A 20,166-nucleotide genomic window follows, 5' to 3' on the forward strand; every position below is an offset into this window, starting at 1 on the left:
GTAAGTGATCCCAGGTAAACTGTGTAAAATATGACTAACTAGAGTCGGTAGATGAGAGGCCGACAGACTCACAGTTAATGCAAAATGCATCAGTCACCCAGTCTAGGGATATTGGCTTGGGAAGTTCTTGTTCGTAACTGCCAAATTGAGAGAGGGGAGAGTTAATGTTCTTGTGTAGATAGGCAAGAGGCACTTTGGTGGAATGGCCGCTTAACACCTCCGTCAAGGGGCAGTAATGCCTCCTGGTACGTCGGGCAAAGAGGGCATGACACAGCAGGTCGCAGTCATCAGTGATGTGGAGTAGACTTAGCCAGGAGTTGTATGGGGCCGAGGCCTCTACCCTAGGGTACCTCTACCCTAGGGTACCTCTACCTTAAGGCATCTCTACCCTAGGAGCACCTCTAGCCTAAGGCACCTCTACCCTAGGAGCACCTCTAGCCTAAGGCACCTCTACCCTAGGAGCACCTCTAGCCTAAGGCACCTCTACCCTAAGGCACCTCTACTCTAAGGCACCTCTACCCTAGGGCACCTCTACCCTAAGGCACATCTACCCTAAGGTATCTCTACCCTAGGGCACCGCCATCACCCATCACTCGCTCCGCGTCAAACTCACATCTGGACTAAAAGTTTTCACAGTAAATTGGTGATAGACAAAACAGGTCCAGCGGGATAATAACAGCTCTGACGCATCTATGGCTCTAAATTCACCGCGAACCAAATATAAATAATATCTTGATATTAAATCTTACTACAGCAATAATTCAGCCTTAAGACGAAGAAGCCTCAAGAACCAGGCTTTAAACTGAGCCACAGCAATAACCAACCTCTTAACATATAAGAAGTCACACCCTTAATTCTTTGAGCATCAACAAATTATGTTCACAGAACATATAAAAATGAGTAATTAGAATGAAAAGAAAGTAGTTTTAACGAACCTCTTGCTCCTTGCTCCTTGCTCTTTGCTCCTTGCTCCTTGCTCCTTAATCCTTGCTCCTTGCTCCGGGCGTGCAAGCTCCTGCAGGAGGAGCGTGCAAACATCAGCAGGGTGACGAGGCCTCAGTCTCCCCCAGGCGCCTCCTGCTTGACCAATTTCATCCTCCCCCACTAAACCATTTCCCAGCTGGGCCCCCTAAATGGACCCCGGTGCTGGGGAGCGCGATTACCAGCCCTCCAGGGACGGTGGTCGCGAGGAGAGGCACGGCTGAGGGAGAGAGAGAGAGAGAGAGAGAGACAGAGAGAGAGAGAGAGAGAGACAGAGAGAGAGAGAGAGAGAGAGAGAGAGAGAGACAGAGAGAGACAGAGAGAGAGAGAGAGAGAGAGAGAGAGAGAGAGAGAGAGAGAGAGAGAGAGAGAGAGAGAGAGAGAGAGAGAGAGAGAGAGAGAGAGAGAGAGAGAGAGAGTCCACCACATAAAGACGATCCGTCACGTCCCATCTAACACCAACTAGGGGACCGTTCCTTCTCTCTCTGCTGACTTGCCCAGTTAAAATTTAATTTTGATAATTGCTTTCTTTACCCTAATTTAACAAAGAACCACCAATGGTAGTGATTGTAGTAGTTGGAGTAGTGGTAGTCGTCGCAGTAGTGGTAGTCGTCGCAGTAGTGGTAGTCGTCGCAGTAGTGGTAGGCGTCGCAGTAGTGGTAGTCGTCGCAGTAGTGGTAGTCGTCGCAGTAGTGGTAGTTGTCGTAGTAGTACAATCTCCCTCCCTCCTCACATGCCCTGCCTCACCCGTGCCCGAAGTCTACCTCTCAGGGCATATTGTTGAGGGGAGCGGCGCGAAGCTGTGCTTGGGTGTCGGACAATATGAGAGTCCTTTTGTTCTCCTGCGCATCAGGAGGCCCTTATGAAGGCCTTGATGTTAGCACAGACGGTCCTGGACCTCTGACTCTTCTCCCTACAGGAGACTGGTACTTCTCCTCATCCCATGTACCTGGTAGGCCTCCTGGTCTCAGGTACCTGGTAAACCTAGTGCTCCACAATCATTTTTCTCGTTGTTACAGAATAGAATATATGTAATTCTGTTTTACAATCCAAAAATGGCTATAATTAGGCATTACGGATCCTGGGAACTATCCCGTAAACAGGCGGTAACCGTTCAGGAGGCCCAGCTCTTTGTCGTATACAAAAAGAAGTATAACCGAGAACTGTGTCTGAAATGCAAAAATTGGCTTCCTGGTTAAATTACGGTCGAAATGAGGCAATTACGCTGATTGGGTTTTAGCTGTACAGTCCATGCAAGAAAAAATATGTACACGGAGAGAGAGAGAGAAAGAGAGAGAGAGAGAGAGAGAGAGAGAGAGAGAGAGAGAGAGAGAGAGAGAGAGAGAGAGAGAGAGAGAGAGAGAGAGAGAGAGAGAGAGAGAGAGAGAGAGAGAGCAAGTAGAGGTTATCACGACCCCAAGCAATGATCAACGGTCCTTCCACCATTAGCGTACCTTCCTACTCCTCGGAGAAGCGTCTGCTAATTAAGATAACTTTAATAGAAGAGTGTAATTGTCTTATCGGTCGGCTTCACATATCCATCCACTTGTACTGGTGGGTGCAGCTCCGGCTTCCCTTCTCACTGGGTCGGCGTTCTATCTCCGACCGTCCAGGTGTTTGGGAAGCATTTCTTCAAACACCACAAGAAAAAAGAATCAAAGAAAACAGCTGAAGGCCTACCGGCAAATACAAGGTAGCATCTATTTATATACATTCAAATTCAATGTCTAACCTACGCTTGAAACAGTCCATCGATTCCACGTTTGTTACGTTACCGAGTAATTTGGTCCATAATTCAACAACCATGTTCCCAAACATCGTTACTACGATGTTTTCAAACGTTACTACGTTCTTTCAAACGTTACTACGTTCTTTCAAACGTTACTACGTTCTTTCAAACGTTACTACGTTCTTTCAAACGTTACTACGTTCTTTCAAACGTTACTACGTTCTTTCAAACGTTACTACGTTCTTTCAAACGTTACTACGTTCTTTCAAACGTTACTACGTTCTTTCAAACGCTGCTTTCAAGAAACGAAATAAAAATAACGTTGTACTCACCTAGTTGTGCTTGTGTGGGGGGGGTGGGGGGTTACCTTTCGGCTCTCTGGTCCCGCCTCTTAACCATCGACCACCGCTGTGGTTAGGTTGTGTGTTTGAGGGAAAACAACGACTACCTATCCCATTAGAGGGGCATCCTCGCCTCTCTATTCCACCCCCTACCCTTCCACCACCCCCCCCCCATCTATTAGTCGTACTTACGGCCCACGTGCAACTTCCTTTCTAGCGATAAAAACAAGTAAAAGCAGCAGTAGCAGTAGCAGCTGCAGCAGCAGCAGCAACAGCAGCAGGAGCAGCAGCAGCAGCAGCTGCAGCAGCGGCAGCAACAGCAGCATCAGAAGTGCGAGCAGGACACAATAGCAACAGCAGCAGCAAGAGAAGCAGCAGTAGCAGCAGCAGCAGCAGTAGCAACAGCAGCGGCAGCAAGAGCAGCAGCAGCAGCTGCAGCAGCGGCAGCAACAGCAGCAGGAGCAGCAGCAGCAGGAGCAGCAGCAGCAGCAGCAACAGCAGCAGCAGCAGCAGCAGAAGTACGAGCAGGACACAATAGCAACAGCAACAGCAGCAGCAGCAGCAGTAGCAGCAACAGAATCATCACCATCAGCGGCAGTACCAGCAGCTGCAGCAGCAGCAGCAGCAGCAACAGCAGCAGCAGCAGAAGTACGAGCAGGACACAATAGCAACAGCAACAGCAGCAGCAGCAGCAACAGCAACAGCAGCAGCAGCAGCAACAGCAACAGCAGCAGCAGCAGCAGCAGCAGCAACAGCAGCAGCAGCAGCAGCAGCAACAGCAGCAGCAGCAACAGCAGCAGCAGTAGCAGGATCATCACCATCAGCAGCTGCAGCAGGGAACAGTAGCAACAGCAGTAACAGCCTGCAGCTCCCAGCAGCAGCAGCAGCAGCAGCTGTAATAACACGCGCCAGGAGGGAGGTGAAGCTGGTAGATCCGAGCGACAGGGAGCGATTAAAGTGTAAATGCTAATAAGGTTTGTAATAGAGTGTGGAGACAGACGGCTGATGCGGGGGATCTGACACCCAATGGAGGGTTCAACCCGCCAGCATCACCTTAAACACTCTCCTGGATCTCCTGATGCTCATCTTCGTCTCCAGAGGGATGCTGGAGGAGGTATGCAAATGTGATCGTCTTGTCTGTTGATGATTTGAAATAGATTTTGTAGCGATGGTCTAGTATATGGGAGCTGTTAGGTGTGTAAATACACCCATATTATACATTTGAAGGAATGATCCAATACACTGATGTACACCTACACTTCCAGTGTCCCGAGGTACACATACACACACACACACACACACACACACACACACACACACACACACACACACACACACACACACACACACACACACACACACACACATACACACACACACACACACACACACACACACACACACACACACACACACACACACAGCTTCACACACGCTGACTCCATACACAGCTTCAAGTGTAGATATGATAGAGCCCAGTAGGCCCAGGAACCTGTACATTAGTTGATTGACCGTTGAGAGGCGGAACCAAAGAGCCAGAGCTCAACCCCCGCAAGCACAATTAAGTAAGTACAATTAGGTAAATTAGGTAAGTACACACATACACACACACACACATTCCTTAGGCTCAGGAATCTGTACACCAGTTAACTGACAGTTGAGAGGCGGGACCAAAGATCCACAGCTCAATACCCGCAAACACAAATAGGTGAGTACACACATACATACACACTCAACATTCATACGTCCTTTCAATTCAATTAAAACACACTGGCAGTGTTGACATTCTCATAAAAATAAAGCTTTTACATTTTTGAACTAGCCAATTAACTCTGTATATTAACAAATAACACCCGCCACATATTTCAGCACCGGTTACTCTTGTCTATATATCCCAGTTAACTGAATGAGCTCAGTTAACACGAGTTAAGATGAAATATTTAGATCAACAGGTACAAAAAAAAAATCCGTACAATGGTATCGAACTCTCAACCCTCGACATCCGAGTAGCACGTATTACCGTCTGAGCCATGTTGAGCTCATTGACACATCCTTGTGATTTCACTGTGGAAATACTGTAAAGGTTATCGTTTGGGATTTCGAAAATTAAATGGCTCAGGATTTACTACGCATTTTTATATCAATAGTTGTTGAATCTATACGGGAATATTGGTGTCTGAGTAACGGCACTCACACATTGGAGGGAGGATTGGTGTTTTACAAAGTGGGGAGGTGTTTTACAAAGTGAGGAAGTGTTTTACAAGGAGGGGAGGTGTTTTACAAAGTGAGGAGGTGTTTTACAAAGAGGGGAGGTGTTTTACAAAGTGGGGAGGTGTTTTACAGAGAGAGGAGGTGTTTTACAAAGTGAGGAGGTGTTTTACAAAGTGAGGAAGTGTTTTACAAGGAGGGGAGGTTTTTTACAAAGTGAGGAGGTGTTTTACAAAGAGGGGAGGTGTTTTACAAAGTGGGGAGGTGTTTTACAGAGAGAGGAGGTGTTTTACAAAGTGAGGAGGTGTTTTACAAAGTGAGGAAGTGTTTTACAAGGAGGGGAGGTGTTTTACAAAGAGGGGAGGTGTTTTACAAAGTGAGGAGGTGTTTTACAAAGAGGGGAGGTGTTTTACAGAGAGAGGAGGTGTTTTACAAAGTGAGGAGGTGTTTTACATAGTGAGGAAGTGTTTTACAAGGAGGGGAGGTGTTTTACAAAGAGGGGAGGTGTTTTACAAGGAGGGGAAGTGTTTTACAAAGAGTGAATGTGTTTTACAAAGAGGGGAGGTGTTTTACAAAGTGGGGACGTGTTTTAGAAGAAGGGAAATTGTCTTATAAAGATTGGAGGTGTTTTACAAAGTGTGAGTTGAGGTATTTTTACAAAGCGAAATGAGGCTTATTTTACCAAGAGTGAGGACAGCTATTTTACAAAGTGTGAGGAGAGGTGTTTTACAAAGTGTGAGGGGAGGTGTTTTACAAAAGGACAGGGGAAGGTATTTTCGAAAGGTTGAAAATAAGATATTTTACAAAGAGTGAGGAACCAAAAAAAAAATATAAGAAGTATTTCACAAAGTGTGTCGAAGCGCTTCTTTCAAAAGTGTTGAAAAAAGAATGTAAGAGAACATCTTCTATTTAACATGAAATAACAAGACTCTACCACTAGTAGATAGGAACCAAATTTCGATTTCTTAAAGATTATTGAGCTCTAATTGCACTAATTCTCATGAAATAAGCAACTCTAATAGCACTAATTCCCATGAAATAAGCAACGCTAATAGCATTAATTCCCATGAAATAAGCAACTCAATAGCACTAATTACCATGAAATAAGGAACTCTAATAGCACTAATTCCCATGAAATGAGCAACTCTAATTGCACTAATTCCCATGAAATGAGCAACTCTAATTGCACTAATTCCCATGAAATAAGCAACTCAATAGCACTAATTACCATGAAATAAGGAACTCTAATAGCACTAATTCCCATGAAATAAGCAACTCTAATTGCACTAATTCTCATGAAATGAACAAGTAACACAAACAGATTACGGGGCGGGGAAAAATAAGGCGTTCTTTTAAAAGACAAAAATATTTAAGACAAATAAAAAAACTTATTCCATATATTCAATATTAATCTTCAGATTATAATATATAATATAACCAAAAATATTTTTAATCCATTTGCTACTTATAGAGTTAAAGTGTACAGAAAAAAATGGTGATATATGAGAGCTAAAAAGAGTCGTATAGGCTCTATACGCTCTTTCCTCCAAGTTGTCTTATCTTGAAAATGTTGAAAATTTGTCTTAACTTTTGAAAGTATCTTCATGAGGTTACTTAGCGGAGGCGCTCAGGTTCTTGAATGAATTCCTTTTAACTTAATTTCCTGTTTTTTTTGGTGTTTAACTTGTGTAAGTTATGGCGGCGGTGGTTCAGGAGTCCCGTGTGGTAACAGCCTCCCTCACCTAATTGATTTCTTCATCTTTATGCTGCCTGAGTGGCGGAAATAATGAGATAATTAGAGTGGAGGATGATTGAGGAATGTTGTAGGAGGATCTGAACGACCTGAAGGAGGATCTGAACGATTTGAAGGAGGATCTGAACGATTTGAAGGAGGATCTGAACGACCTGAAGGAGGATCTGAACGACTTGAAGGAGGATCTGAACGACCTAAAGGAGGATCTGAACGTCTTGTAGGAGGATCTGAACGTCTTCAAGGAGGATCTGAACGATTTGAAGGAGGATCTGAACGATTTGAAGGAGGATCTGAACGATTTGAAGGAGGATCTGAACGACTTGAAGGAGGATCTGAACGACTTGAAGGAGGATCTGAACGACCTAAAGGAGGATCTGAACGACCTGAAGGAGGATCTGAACGTCTTGAAGGAGGATCTGAACGACCTGAAGGAGGATCTGAACGACTTGAAGGAGGATCTGAACGATTTGAAGGAGGATCTGAACGACCTGAAGCAAGATCTGAACGACTTGAAGGAGGATCTGAACGTCTTGAAGGAGGATCTTAACGACCTGAAGGAGGATCTAAACGACCTGAAGCAAGATCTGAACCAGTTACGAGAGCTGGAAGAAAAATCCAACCGTTTTGCCTAACCTAAAACGCACGAACCCAAGCAACCCATCGAACCTATCGACGAAAATACACAGAAAACGTCATTATGAAAGTATTTTAGTTCCCCATACGTCGCGTTATACGAGGATTGACCGATTCCGTTGGAAATGCGACGTAATAGGCGAGAGAACTTGGGGGATGGGTGGGGGGGGGGGGTGATGGTACAGTGTGATAACCGTACAAGCAGAGGAACAAGCAGAAGCTAACGATACCTCTTGATAAGAACTCATAACATTCTTAGAAGCCTTGAACGTGTGGTTGATAAAGATTAAGCCCCCCCGAGAGGTGGCACGGGCATGAATAGCCCGAAATAAACGTGTGGAGAGACCAAGCCTATTTATATTTAGCAGGGACACGGGCACGGCTAGGGGGACACGGACACGGCTAGGGGACACGGACAGGGCCAGGGGGACACGGACACGGCTAGGGGGACACGGACACGGCTAGGGGGACACGGGCACGGCCAGGGGACACGGACAGGGCCAGGGGGACACGGACACGGCTAGGGGGACACGGGCACGGCTAGGGGGACACGGACACGGCTAGGGGGACACGGGCAGGACCAGGGAGACACGGGCACGGCTAGGGGGACACGGACACGGCCAGGGGGACACGGGCACGGCCAGGGGGACACGGACACGGCCAGGGGGACACGGGCAGGGCCAGGGGGACACGGGCACGGCCAGGGGACACGGGCACGGCTAGGGGGACACGGACACGGCTAGGGGGACACGGACACGGCCAGGGGGACACGGACACGGCTAGGGGGACACGGGCAGGACCAGGGAGACACGGGCACGGCTAGGGGGACACGGGCACGGCCAGGGGGACACGGGCAGGGCCAGGGGGACACGGGCAGGGCCAGGGGGACACGGGCAGGGCCAGGGGGACACGGGCAGGGCCAGGGGGACACGGGCAGGGCCAGGGGGACACGGGCAGGGCCAGGGGGACACGGGCAGGGCCAGGGGGACACGGGCACGGCCAGGGGACACGGGCACGGCTAGGGGGACACGGACACGGCTAGAGGGACACGGACACGGCCAGGGGGACACGGACACGGCTAGGGGGACACGGGCAGGACCAGGGAGACACGGGCACGGCTAGGGGGACACGGGCAGGGCCAGGGGACACGGGCAGGGCCAGGGGGACACGGGCAGGACCAGGGGACACGGGCAGGGCCAGGGGGACACGGGCAGGGCCAGGAGACACAGGCACGGCCAGTGGACACGGGCACGGCCAGGGGACACGGGCAGGACCAGGGGACACGGGCAGGGCCAGGGGGACACGGGCAGGGCCAGGGGGACACGGGCAGGACCAGGGGACACGGGCAGGGCCAGGGGGACACGGGCAGGGCCAGGGGGACATGGGCAAGGCTAGGGGACACGGGCTGGGCCAGGGGGACACGGGTGAAACCATCAAAGCCTCGATTTCCTACTCCGTAAAAAAAATCCAGCCTTTTTAACCTAAATTCCGGGGTCCCAAGAGCTGAAGCTCGTCGGGTAAAGCCCACACAGGTGATATGAGACATGGATACTAGTGCCGAGCGTTGCCTCAGGTTTACATGTGCCAAATATGGTTGGTGATAGTTTACCGGAGAGTTAGTGTCCGGTGCTAAGGTATCCGGCCGCTGGAGGCTGTGGGCGGTGAGTCAGACGGAGCGTGCAGGTGCTCGCTAGGCGTGGTATTGCCCTCATGTGTGTGTGTGTGTGTGTGTGTGTGTGTGTGTGTGTGTGTGTGTGTGTGTGTGTGTGTGTGTGTGTGTGTGTGTGTATTCACCTAGATGTGTTGCGGGGGTTGAGCTTTGCTCTTTCGGCCCGCCTCTCAACCGTCAGTCAACAGGTGTATAGGTACCTTACGAATTTTGTATGATGTTATCATGTCATTGGTTGTATAAAGCGTTCAGTAAGATCCTTTGTCCTAGGTCCTAGAGGCTATACGGACGATTGACATGTGTGCTCCCGACGTTAATCTACAGATGAAATTGATATTGAAATAAGTTTATTGAGGTAAAATACACACAAAGGGATGAGGTAGCTCAAGCTATTCTCACCCCGTTCAGTACATCGTGTTAGTACATACATAGACACACATCACAAGCAATAAACGTATTACCGAACATTCTGAGAGATAAACATATACATTTCCTAGCTACAGATGAGTTCCTCGGGAGGTATATATGGCCAACGTCTACTTCAAAGTCTTTCTCATTTTGTCTTATAGTTATATTTGTGTTCCCTTTATTATGGACTGTATAGCCGGGGTCTTCTCACACTTCTTATCCTCATAACTATATATTTGTCTGAGTTAATGTTCTGTAGCTCTTTTTCAGGCCACCGCTGATGTCTTGCTCGTTATTGGTATGCATCACTGTCCTCTGTTTCTTCTCGTTAGCTTTGTCCTGTATTTTTCAGTTCAAGAACTTCCCAAAAGCGTTATTGTTAAGACAATAACTCTTCTGTTGAGAGTCCTTCACGCCCTCACCCTTGTTTGATATTCTCAGTGAATGGCTTTTATAATACATTTAGTTTCATCCCCTAGTATCTTTACTGTTATCTTAAAGATACATGGCAACCTCCCGATGCGTCTGGGAAGCCGCGCGTGGGCTGGGTCTTAACCTTATCTCAAATCTAGTTTTCATATCACCATTCCGTTCCCCCTGTGTGTATGTGTGTGTGTGTATGGAAAATGTGTATAGGTGGGTGTATATACCTGCCTGGTTTTATGTAAAGCAGTGTAACCTCTAGCATTTGGAGCGTGAAGATAGAGATGAGCGGAGTGCCCTGATATTGGCAGGAAAAGCAATTTGGTCGCTGGTAACCTCATTTCGTGCTTAACGCGGGAGGCGGACTCCAAATTTGGTGAGGTTACCACAATCTTTACACCTGACTGGACTGCTGTATCAGAATTACTGTTGTACCTCAGTATCATCCTTGGAATATATTTTACCGTACCTTGGTTTTCGGTTTGTCGGGGACAGGAAGCATATATATATATATATATATATATATATATATATATATATATATATATATATATATATATATATATATATATATATGCAAACAAGCCTGAATGGTCCCCAGGACTATATACAACTGAAAACTCACACCCCAGAAGTGACTCGAACCCATACTCCCACAACTGGTATGTACAAGGACGCCTTAATCCGCTTGACCATCACGACCGGACATAAGGAAGTGATAGCCGAGGCTATATGAACCACTTCCCCGCCGGCACTCGGATGGTAATCTTGGGCATAGCATTTTATCAAATCACCTCATTCTTTGGGGCACACGTGAGGAACACAAATGCAAATTTTGCATTTGTGTTCCTCACGTGTGCCCCAAAGAATGAGGTGATTTGATAAAATGCTATGCCCAAGATTACCATCCGAGTGCCGGCGGGGAAGTGGTTCATATAGCCTCGGCTATCACTTCCTTATGTCCGGTCGTGATGGTCAAGCGGATTAAGGCGTCCTTGTACATACCAGTTGTGGGAGTATGGGTTCGAGTCACTTCTGGGGTGTGAGTTTTCAGTTATATATATATATATATATATATATATATATATATATATATATATATATATATATATATATATATATCTTGAGGTTATCTTGAGATGATTTCGGGGCTTTAGTGTCCCCGCGGCCCGGTCCTCGACCAGGCCTCCACCCCCAGGAAGCAGCCCGTGACAGCTGACTAACTCCCAAGTACCTATTTACTGCTAGGTAACAGGGGCATTCAGTGTGAAAGAAACTTTGCCCATTTGTTTCTGCCTCGTGCGGGAATCGAACCCGCGCCACAGAATTACGAATCCTGCGCGCTATCCACCAGGCTACGAGGCCCTCAAATATATATATATATATATATATATATATATATATATATATATATATATATATATATATATATATATATATATATATATATATATATATATATATACGTATGTATGTATAATGTCCATATGAGCCTCGTTATAGGCTTATATCGAGGTCCCCCCCCCAGGTCTAACTACTGACCCTCGCCAGGGTGCAACACACAACAGTTGCCTAACTCCCGGGTACCTATTTACTACTAGGTGAACAGATGTATTAGGCGGAAAGAAACGTACCCAACTATTTCTGTCCCGCCCGGGAATCGAACCTGGCTTCCCCGATTGTGAATCGAGAAAGAAGTTAACTGTACTACGAGGCTTTATTATATGTTTTGATGTAACTTAGTTTATACCTTAATGTATGAGAAAATCCGTAAGAGCTGTGATCAGGGTTCGAACCTAAGCGGCGGGTGTTCCCACGCATAGGTTCGAATCCTCATCACGGCTTCTACGGATCTCCTCATTGATGCAGTCACGTTAGTGTGATTACTTTCTGTACCTTAATGTATGTCATAGAGATAATATTAAGAACGGGATCTTGTTCGAAGGAAGCAAATGCATGACTTATGATATCCCATTCGTCTTGCAGCATCCAGGAAGTGTGGAAGTCGCTGGCCTCTCTATCCTCCTGTAACCCAGTTCTTTGAAATCTAGTCCTCAGTCTTCAGTCTTACGTCCTCAGTCTTCAGTCTTACGTCCTCAGTCTTCAGTCTTACGTCCTCAGTCTTCAGTCTTACGTCCTCAGTCTTCAGTCTTACGTCCTCAGTCGTTAATCCTCAGCAATTTCTTTAGTGCTACCTTCCATCTGTTCTATGGTTTTACTTCCAGTATGCTTCATTCCTATTTTCGTGATAATGCGTTTCCTTGTGATCTTCCCGGCAGCGAGCGAGTGTGCCAATCACCCCAACACAGGGAGCTTTTATGCCCAAACTTTTCTTACGTACATGGGGCAAGTTTGCCCACTTCCGGGAATGTGAATATTTACCATCAAACCATTCAAGGATCTAAATTCATCACCTCAGACCGAATGAGACGAATGAGACAGGAACTCATAACTATCTCATCTGGCTGGATATTTTGGAATCAGTTGAGTATTGACAGCACGAGGTTATCTTGAGATGATTTCGGGGCTTTAGTGTCCCCGCGGCCCGGTCCTAGACCAAGCCTCCACCCCCAGGAAGCAGCCCGTGACAGCTGACTTAACTCCCAGGTACCTATTTACTGCTAGGTAACAGGGGCATTCAGGGTGAAAGAAACTTTGCCCATTTGTTTCTGCCTCGTGCGGGAATCGAACCCGCGCCACAGAATTACGAGTCCTGCGCGCTATCCACCAGGCTACCAGGCCGAGGAAGGGCAATGACTATATTCTAGAAATTAGCTGAAACTCAGTTTGAAGCAACTTCCGGTCATCAGTCAGAACCGACCATAGGGGAGCCTTGAATTGCCACACCAGTTACATAACTGCTACGTCTATATAAGGTTCAAATTGTCTTGCTCTGTGCTGAGGACCATTGTTTGTCTTCACTATCTATTTCTAGTTATATATGTGTTGCCTGGGAAGCTCACTCGTTGCAAGAACATCAAGATTGTTATTTATATCTGTCCTCACAGTCTGTTGTCTGTCTCCGGCGACCGATGGGTTATATTTGAACAGTCTCTGTTCATGTTAGTGTTCTTGGCTCAGTCTTCTGTGGTTCTCCTGGTAGTTGTAGATCACAGCTACCACCACTTTCTCCTTATACTGAATTTTCCAATTATATAGTTCATGTAGTTGATTTTCTCCTCTTTTGATCTTTTGACTATTTTGATCAGTAACTTTTTTCCCCCCTTTATGCATCTCTCATGGTTGATTGGCTTCTCAATATTGCCTCTTGAGAACTCTACCTTCTTTGAGACTGTTACTCCTGCCTATCTGTTTCTTATACCTGCGAGTGACCAAGTATTCTCAGATATATATATTGCATTAGTGATCATTCCAGTTTTGTTTCTAATATTGCTATTTCATCAGGATTTCTGTTCTTCCTATTTTTCATAAGGTCGTTTTCATTATTTGGATTTGCAGACTTTTAAGCGATTTCTAACCTCAAATAATTTATATCTAGCTTTGTCTAGGATGTAAACAAGAACAGACCCTATGTACACGCCACTATATGTCACTGCCCCCGATTGGGTGTGGTATTTACCTGTGTGTAAGACTTAATACGAAGAACGGTATTAACACCTGAGTCCTGTGATGGGAGGTTAAGATGTGTGTGTGTGTGTGTGTGAGAGAGAGAGAGAGAGAGAGAGAGAGAGAGAGAGAGAGAGAGAGAGAGAGAGAGAGAGAGAGAGAGAGAGAGAGAGAGAGAGAGAGAGAGAGAGAGAGGAAAGGGGGGGTTAGGGGCTGGAGAGTTGTGTGGTGTATGTAATGATTTTTTAATATTTTAATCCCCTGACCAAATAACCTGCCATTGTTTTGAAAACACATGAATTCGAAACATCCAAATACTAGTTTTAATTTTAAAGTTTTAAAGATAGAGAGAGAGAGAGAGAGAGAGAGAGAGAGAGAGAGAGAGAGAGAGAGAGAGAGAGAGAGAGAGAGAGAGAGAGAGAGAGAGAGAGAGAGAGAGAGAAATAGAAGAAAGCAAGTCCAGTTTTCCTCATACACTAAAATATTTATGTATGGAGCTGTTAGCTTAGAACTCGTGTTTACATAAAACCAACATTTACAACTGGTATTTACACAACTCCCCCCTCAACGTTTACGACCAAACGTAATAAAATGAGCACATTTACTCAGAATTCAGGATTTTTTAATTAGTACAGTGGCTACCAGACCATGTTTACTGAGACGAACACTGCTGCTCTGAGTGTGTGTTCACTTCTCATGAACTACTTAACTGAACAAGGAACTTTCCTGGAACACTTTCTGACGTGAACATTGGTCAAACATTTCCTAAGTCGCTCACACACGTTACTATTACCAGGAAACACACGTTTAATTTTACCATGATATTTTCCTAACTAGCTGGACAAGCTGCTCAGATATTGTCATCTATAAACGTCATCCTGAATTAAACAAATCCACAAGGACCGTGACGAGGATTCGAACCTGCGTCGGAGAGCATCCCAGACGCTGCCTTAATCGACTGAGCTGGGATAAGGCAGCGTCTGGGATGCTCTCGGACGCAGGTTCGAATCCTTGTCACGGCCCTTGTGGATTTCTTCATTTGATGCATCACGCAATTGTGATTTCTGTGTGTCATTCTGAATTATTTTGAGAAGAGTAGAACTACAGGCAAATTATTTTTTAACTTGTGAGGATTTCTATCCAAAATATTTGGAGTCGTCTGGTGTACAAGTACATGTTTGCTTTACAAGTACATGTTTGGTGTACAATTACATATGTGAAAGCTGAGAGCCTGGGCAAACCTCGTTTCAATGAACAAACCTGACACATCTGCCACTGCAGATGTGTCAGCTATGGAATATGATTTATTTTTGAAAGATTTCGTAGGTGTACTGAAGTTTCAAAATAGTAGAAGCAGCGCAACGATTCCTACCACGTCTAAACATATGTTCAATCAACGTCCGGTTGACAGCCTCCAAAATTATACATTATTATGTATAAACAGATGAAATCAAATGAAACCAGCAGCAGTAATAACAAAAAAAAGTGTGGCCAGCCTCGTGCAACTGTGCATCAGCCCTAGAACTGTGGTAGAGTTTCACACACCCGCAGCACCAGAGTAAGGGATGTGCTACAGTCCACACATCACAAACTCAGTAGTCTCAGTAGCTAGGTGTAGCCTCAGTAGCTAGGTGTAGCCTTAGTAGCTAGGTGTAGCCTCAGTAGCTAGGTGTAGCCTCAGTAGCTAGGTGTAGCCTCAGTAGCTAGGTGTAGTCTCAGTAGCTAGGTGTAGCCTCAGTAGCTAGGTGTAGTCTCAGTAGCTAGGTGTAGCCTCAGTAGCTAGGTGTAGCCTCAGTAGCTAGGTGTAGCCTCAGTAGCTAGGTGTAGCCTCAGTAGCTAGGTGTAGTCTCAGTAGCTAGGTGTAGCCTCAGTAGCTAGGTGTAGCCTCAGTAGCTAGGTGTAGCCTCAGTAGCTAGGTGTAGCCTCAGTAGCTAGGTGTAGTCTCAGTAGCTAGGTGTAGCCTCAGTAGCTAGGTGTAGTCTCAGTAGCTAGGTGTAGTCTCAGTAGCTAGGTGTAACCTCAGTAGCTAGGTGTAGCCTCAGTAGCTAGGTGTAGTCTCAGTAGCTAGGTGTAGCCTCAGTAGCTAGGTGTAGTCTCAGTAGCTAGGTGTAGCCTCAGTAGCTAGGTGTAGCCTCAGTAGCTAGGTGTAGTCTCAGTAGCTAGGTGTAGCCTCAGTAGCTAGGTGTAGCCTCAGTAGCTAGGTGTAGCCTCAGTAGCTAGGTGTAGCCTCAGTAGCTAGGTGTAGTCTCAGTAGCTAGGTGTAGCCTCAGTAGCTAGGTGTAGCCTCAGTAGCTAGGTGTAGCCTCAGTAGCTAGGTGTAGCCTCAGTAGCTAGGTGTAGCCTCAGTAGCTAGGTGTAGTCTCAGTAGCTAGGTGTAGCCTCAGTAGCTAGGTGTAGCCTCAGTAGCTAGGTGTAGCCTCAGTAGCTAGGTGTAGTCTCAGTAGCTAGGTGTAGTCTCAGTAGCTAGGTGTAGTCTCAGTAGCTAGGTGTAGTCTCAGTAGCTAGGTGTAGCCTCAGTAGCTAGGTGTAGCCTCAGTAGCTAGGTGTAGCCTCAGTAGCTAGGTGTAGCCTCAGTAGCTAGGTGTAGCCTCAGTAGCTAGGTGTAGCCTCAGTAGCTAGGTGTAGCCTCAGTAGCTAGGTGTAGCCTCAGTAGCTAGGTGTAGTCTCAGTAGCTAGGTGTAGTCTCAGTAGCTAGGTGTAGCCTCAGTAGCTAGGTGTAGTCTCAGTAGCTAGGTGTAGCCTCAGTAGCTAGGTGTAGCCTCAGTAGCTAGGTGTAGCCTCAGTAGCTAGGTGTAGTCTCAGTAGCTAGGTGTAGTCTCCTACACCTAGCTCCCCCCAGACGCCATTTCCAGGAAGCGACAATATAGGCAAGCACTGTCGTTTAGTGCACCATGTGTGTGTGTGTGTGTCGTATTTGCTCAGCATAATAATGCTCAATGCGAAGATATGTTCACATTATACGTTTATATACAATGTTTGAACATAATTAACTATTCATGGTGTTCAACACTTTATTCCTTCCAACTTCAATCCATAAAAATTATATTTCCACTGAATGGCAAATTGAATGTGATCTGTGTTTGAGTAATTATATTATAGCAAAAATTATTTACAAAAAATGTATTATGCAGTAAAGGATATTGTATAAAATTTGGGTGCCCTCTCGCGCTTGTTGGTTCAGAGACCTTCGCTATAGCGAGTGTGTCCGCCTCTTGCAGGTTAGCGAAGGTTTCCGGCGATGATTTCGTTATATGTTTATATTGTTGGTTTGTAGCCCGCTTGCAGTAATAGTTTAATGAAACTGATAAAGGTTATCATGTGGTGGCAATCCTGGATGGTTTGGTGCTTGGTATCACTGACGATATCAAGTAAAGGATTCCAGAATCACTTTTATAAAGACAGATAGACAGAGATACACACACACACACACACACACACACACACACACACATACACACACACACACACACACACACAGAAAGCGTTATATGACAAAGAGTGTTAGGAAGACGGCACACCACGAGCGTAGCTCTCATCCTGTAACTACACTTAGGTAATTACACACACACACACACACACACACACACACACACACACACACACACACACACACACACACACACACACACACACACACACACACACACCTTCCCCCCCCCCTCCCTCACCACCCACCAGAGGACTCAGGTGTTAACACCGTACAAGGTATTAAGTCTTGCACACACAGGTGATTACCATAATCAAGCGAAGGCAGCGAGAGAGAGAGCCAGGTGTACAGAGTCGCCGCCTCGGCTCAGACTTACACATTAACTCACGCAAGAAATCGCGCAAGATTCGCGACTCGCGATTTTCACACACGACTCTTGGATCTCGCGGAAAAGAATTTACGAATAAAATACTCTTTATGATTTTGGTGGAAACTGGGAATATGAATTAGACGGTTAAACTGGAATGAGGAAGGACTTGGTCTTCAAGAAAGGGGCCGAGGTGTTCGGTTGACGGCTAACGCACTCGGGGAATTGTGAGGTGAGAAACAACATTAAGGAGGTGTGAGGATGAAACACCTCCCCTCCTTGCAAGGTGTGAGAGGGGATTGAAGGATTGAACACCATTTCAACCCCTCTCTTGTGATCCAGTGGTCAACTTCCTCGTCTCCAGAACTCGTGGAATTCCACCTCTTAAACCTGTCTGAAGTACGTAAGGAAAAAATCTATCACCCCTTCCATTTTTTTTTATACCGGAGGGGCCCCTATTCCTCCCAGCTACTGACGGGGCAACAGGGAAAGTTAGGGGTGGAAGCTTGTCTCATTCATCCTAGGGGCAAGCTCCTAAGTCTCAGGGACTCCGTGGATGATCGACTCTGTGCACCTCCCCTCGTTTTCACAAACCTTCCCCTCTCCCTATATATATATATTCTGTGTTTGTTTTCCATTTTTTCCCCTTGATTCCGCTGCAGCTTTAATTGACAGAGCTCTGTCGGAATTAAAGCCATTGTGCTGGAACCTGTTTGCATACCTTCTTACTGCTTTTGGTAAGACACACACACACACACACACACACACACACACACACACACACACACACACACACACACACACACACACACACACACACACACACGCGCGCGCGCACACGCACACGCACACACACACACACACGCATACCTTCACTCACTAGGTGAGCGTTAGAGAGTAGTTAACAAATGGAATGCATTAGGCAGTGATGTGGTGGAGGCTGACTCCATACACAGTTTCAAGTGTTGATATGATAGAGCCCAATAGGCTCAGGAACCTGTACACCAGTTGATTGACAGATGAGAGGCGGGACCAAAGAGCCAGAGCTCAACCCCCGCAAGCACAACTGGGTGAGTACACACACACACACACACATATACACACACAAAAAAAAGCCCGCAGGCACAACTAGGTGAGTACGCACACACACACATTCCTATGCACGCGCATATACACATGCAAAAATTTAATGCCAGAGGCATACTTTAACAGAATCTCGTTAGCTGCATGTGTCAGACTGGCCATAGTCAGGATAGCCTTCAGGGAATTGGACAAAATAGAGTAATATTAACAACCTACGTGGGACCACCTCTCGAGTATGCAGCTCACCTGAAAAAGGTTCTAAAATGGGACCTTCACCTGAAAAAAGCATAAAGGCTGGAGGAATTACATTTCATCACACTAGAACAGAGAGGAATAAGGCGAGTACATAATTATAAGGGAAAATATGTGGAAAGTCTTCAGAACCTATGAAAAGAGGCCATAAAAAATGTTTGCAACCTACATCAGCCCTGCGCTATGAACATGCAGCCATAAACTGGCATTAAACAAGCCAGGAATTAAACGAAACATTCGTTTAACTTGACCCCAGCGGGAGGATGGAGGAACTTTAACCTCACCAAGATTGAGGAAATAATTAACCAGGTGCGAGATAATATACTGGCCAGGATGTTAATAAGGGGTAATTAACAGCGTGGCCTGGGAGGTGATCCTCGAGGCGAGATATGTTAAGATGCCCGGGATGCTGTGTCTGATCTTCCGTGAGCCAGGAAGCTGCAGGGGCGAGATGAACCGTCTCTCTCTTGCATACGGCCGTTGGGTCGACCTTTCCTGATTCTTCCTCTTCCAGTTCTGGGTCCTCGTCCTCCTCCTCCTCCTCCTTACCGTGACGACCGCCGCCTCGCTCCCAGCACACACACAGGAGAAACTCTTGAAAGGAAAACACTGGTAATCACAAACTTTGATGCATTTGCTGATCTGTTGTCAATATGTCGGGTTTTATCTGGCAGACCTTCGCTTGTTACCACAGCCTTCCCAACTTTCTCTCCAAATACCAAGTTTACAAAAGTGTGTTTTTTTGGGGGCTTCAGTTGCTCGGTGACGGAGGCCGCATCTACGCTACACTCGACTGTCATCACTGTAACCTTCGACACTACACGTCACCATCATCAGTGTAAGCCTCTTCACTATTCACTGTCTGCACCACCGTCACCATCTTCACCCCCACATTACCTTCAGCAATGTAACCATCTTCCCTTCGCGCTATCTTCATCATTGTAACCACCACTGTAACCATTCTTAATACAGTCTTCATCTCCTGAATTCTATAACCATCTTCACTACACATTGTCTTCTTCACTGTAACCCTCTTCACTACCCCGGGCACCACCGGGTAACCCCCTCCCTAGCCAGTGTAGACATGCTGTGAGCCTGAACACAATTTTCATCTCAAAAATAACATGCAGGATGAATTTTAGTGAGGATAAAGTCTGGTATTTAACGAGAGTGGAGATTTGCACCAAAGAGGCAGAGAGAGACTATGACATTCCCACACCACTCACCATTACCCTGCAAATTTGGTGAAGCTAACCCAATGCGTCTGGCCTCCAACCTGTACAGACTCACAGACAGACATATAACCATATATCCTTTTTATAGAT

The 20,166-nt window shown here is 46.3% G+C and overlaps 1 protein-coding gene across 1 annotated transcript; it reads left to right on the forward strand.

The window, feature by feature from the left end:
• The first annotated feature begins 4,077 nt into the window (after positions 1-4,077).
• Positions 4,078-7,559, forward strand: LOC138360040 (leucine zipper protein 4-like). The gene is made up of 2 exons (XM_069319974.1): positions 4,078-4,165; positions 7,087-7,559. Exons 1-2 carry the CDS (start codon positions 4,078-4,080, stop codon positions 7,557-7,559), a joined length of 561 nt encoding a protein of 186 aa, XP_069176075.1.
• Positions 7,560-20,166: the final 12,607 nt, after the last annotated feature.

This window comes from Procambarus clarkii, chromosome 94 (genome assembly GCF_040958095.1).
Source record: "Procambarus clarkii isolate CNS0578487 chromosome 94, FALCON_Pclarkii_2.0, whole genome shotgun sequence".
Taxonomy (NCBI): domain Eukaryota; kingdom Metazoa; phylum Arthropoda; class Malacostraca; order Decapoda; family Cambaridae; genus Procambarus; species Procambarus clarkii.

Bases quoted from the DNA above. Each gene is read 5' to 3' on its own strand.
- LOC138360040 (XM_069319974.1), top strand. From the start codon at position 4,078: ATGGAGGGTTCAACCCGCCAGCATCACCTTAAACACTCTCCTGGATCT. The intron at 4,166-7,086 runs GTATGCAAATGT...GGAATGTTGTAG, and splicing joins CCAGAGGGATGCTGGAGGAG to GAGGATCTGAACGACCTGAA.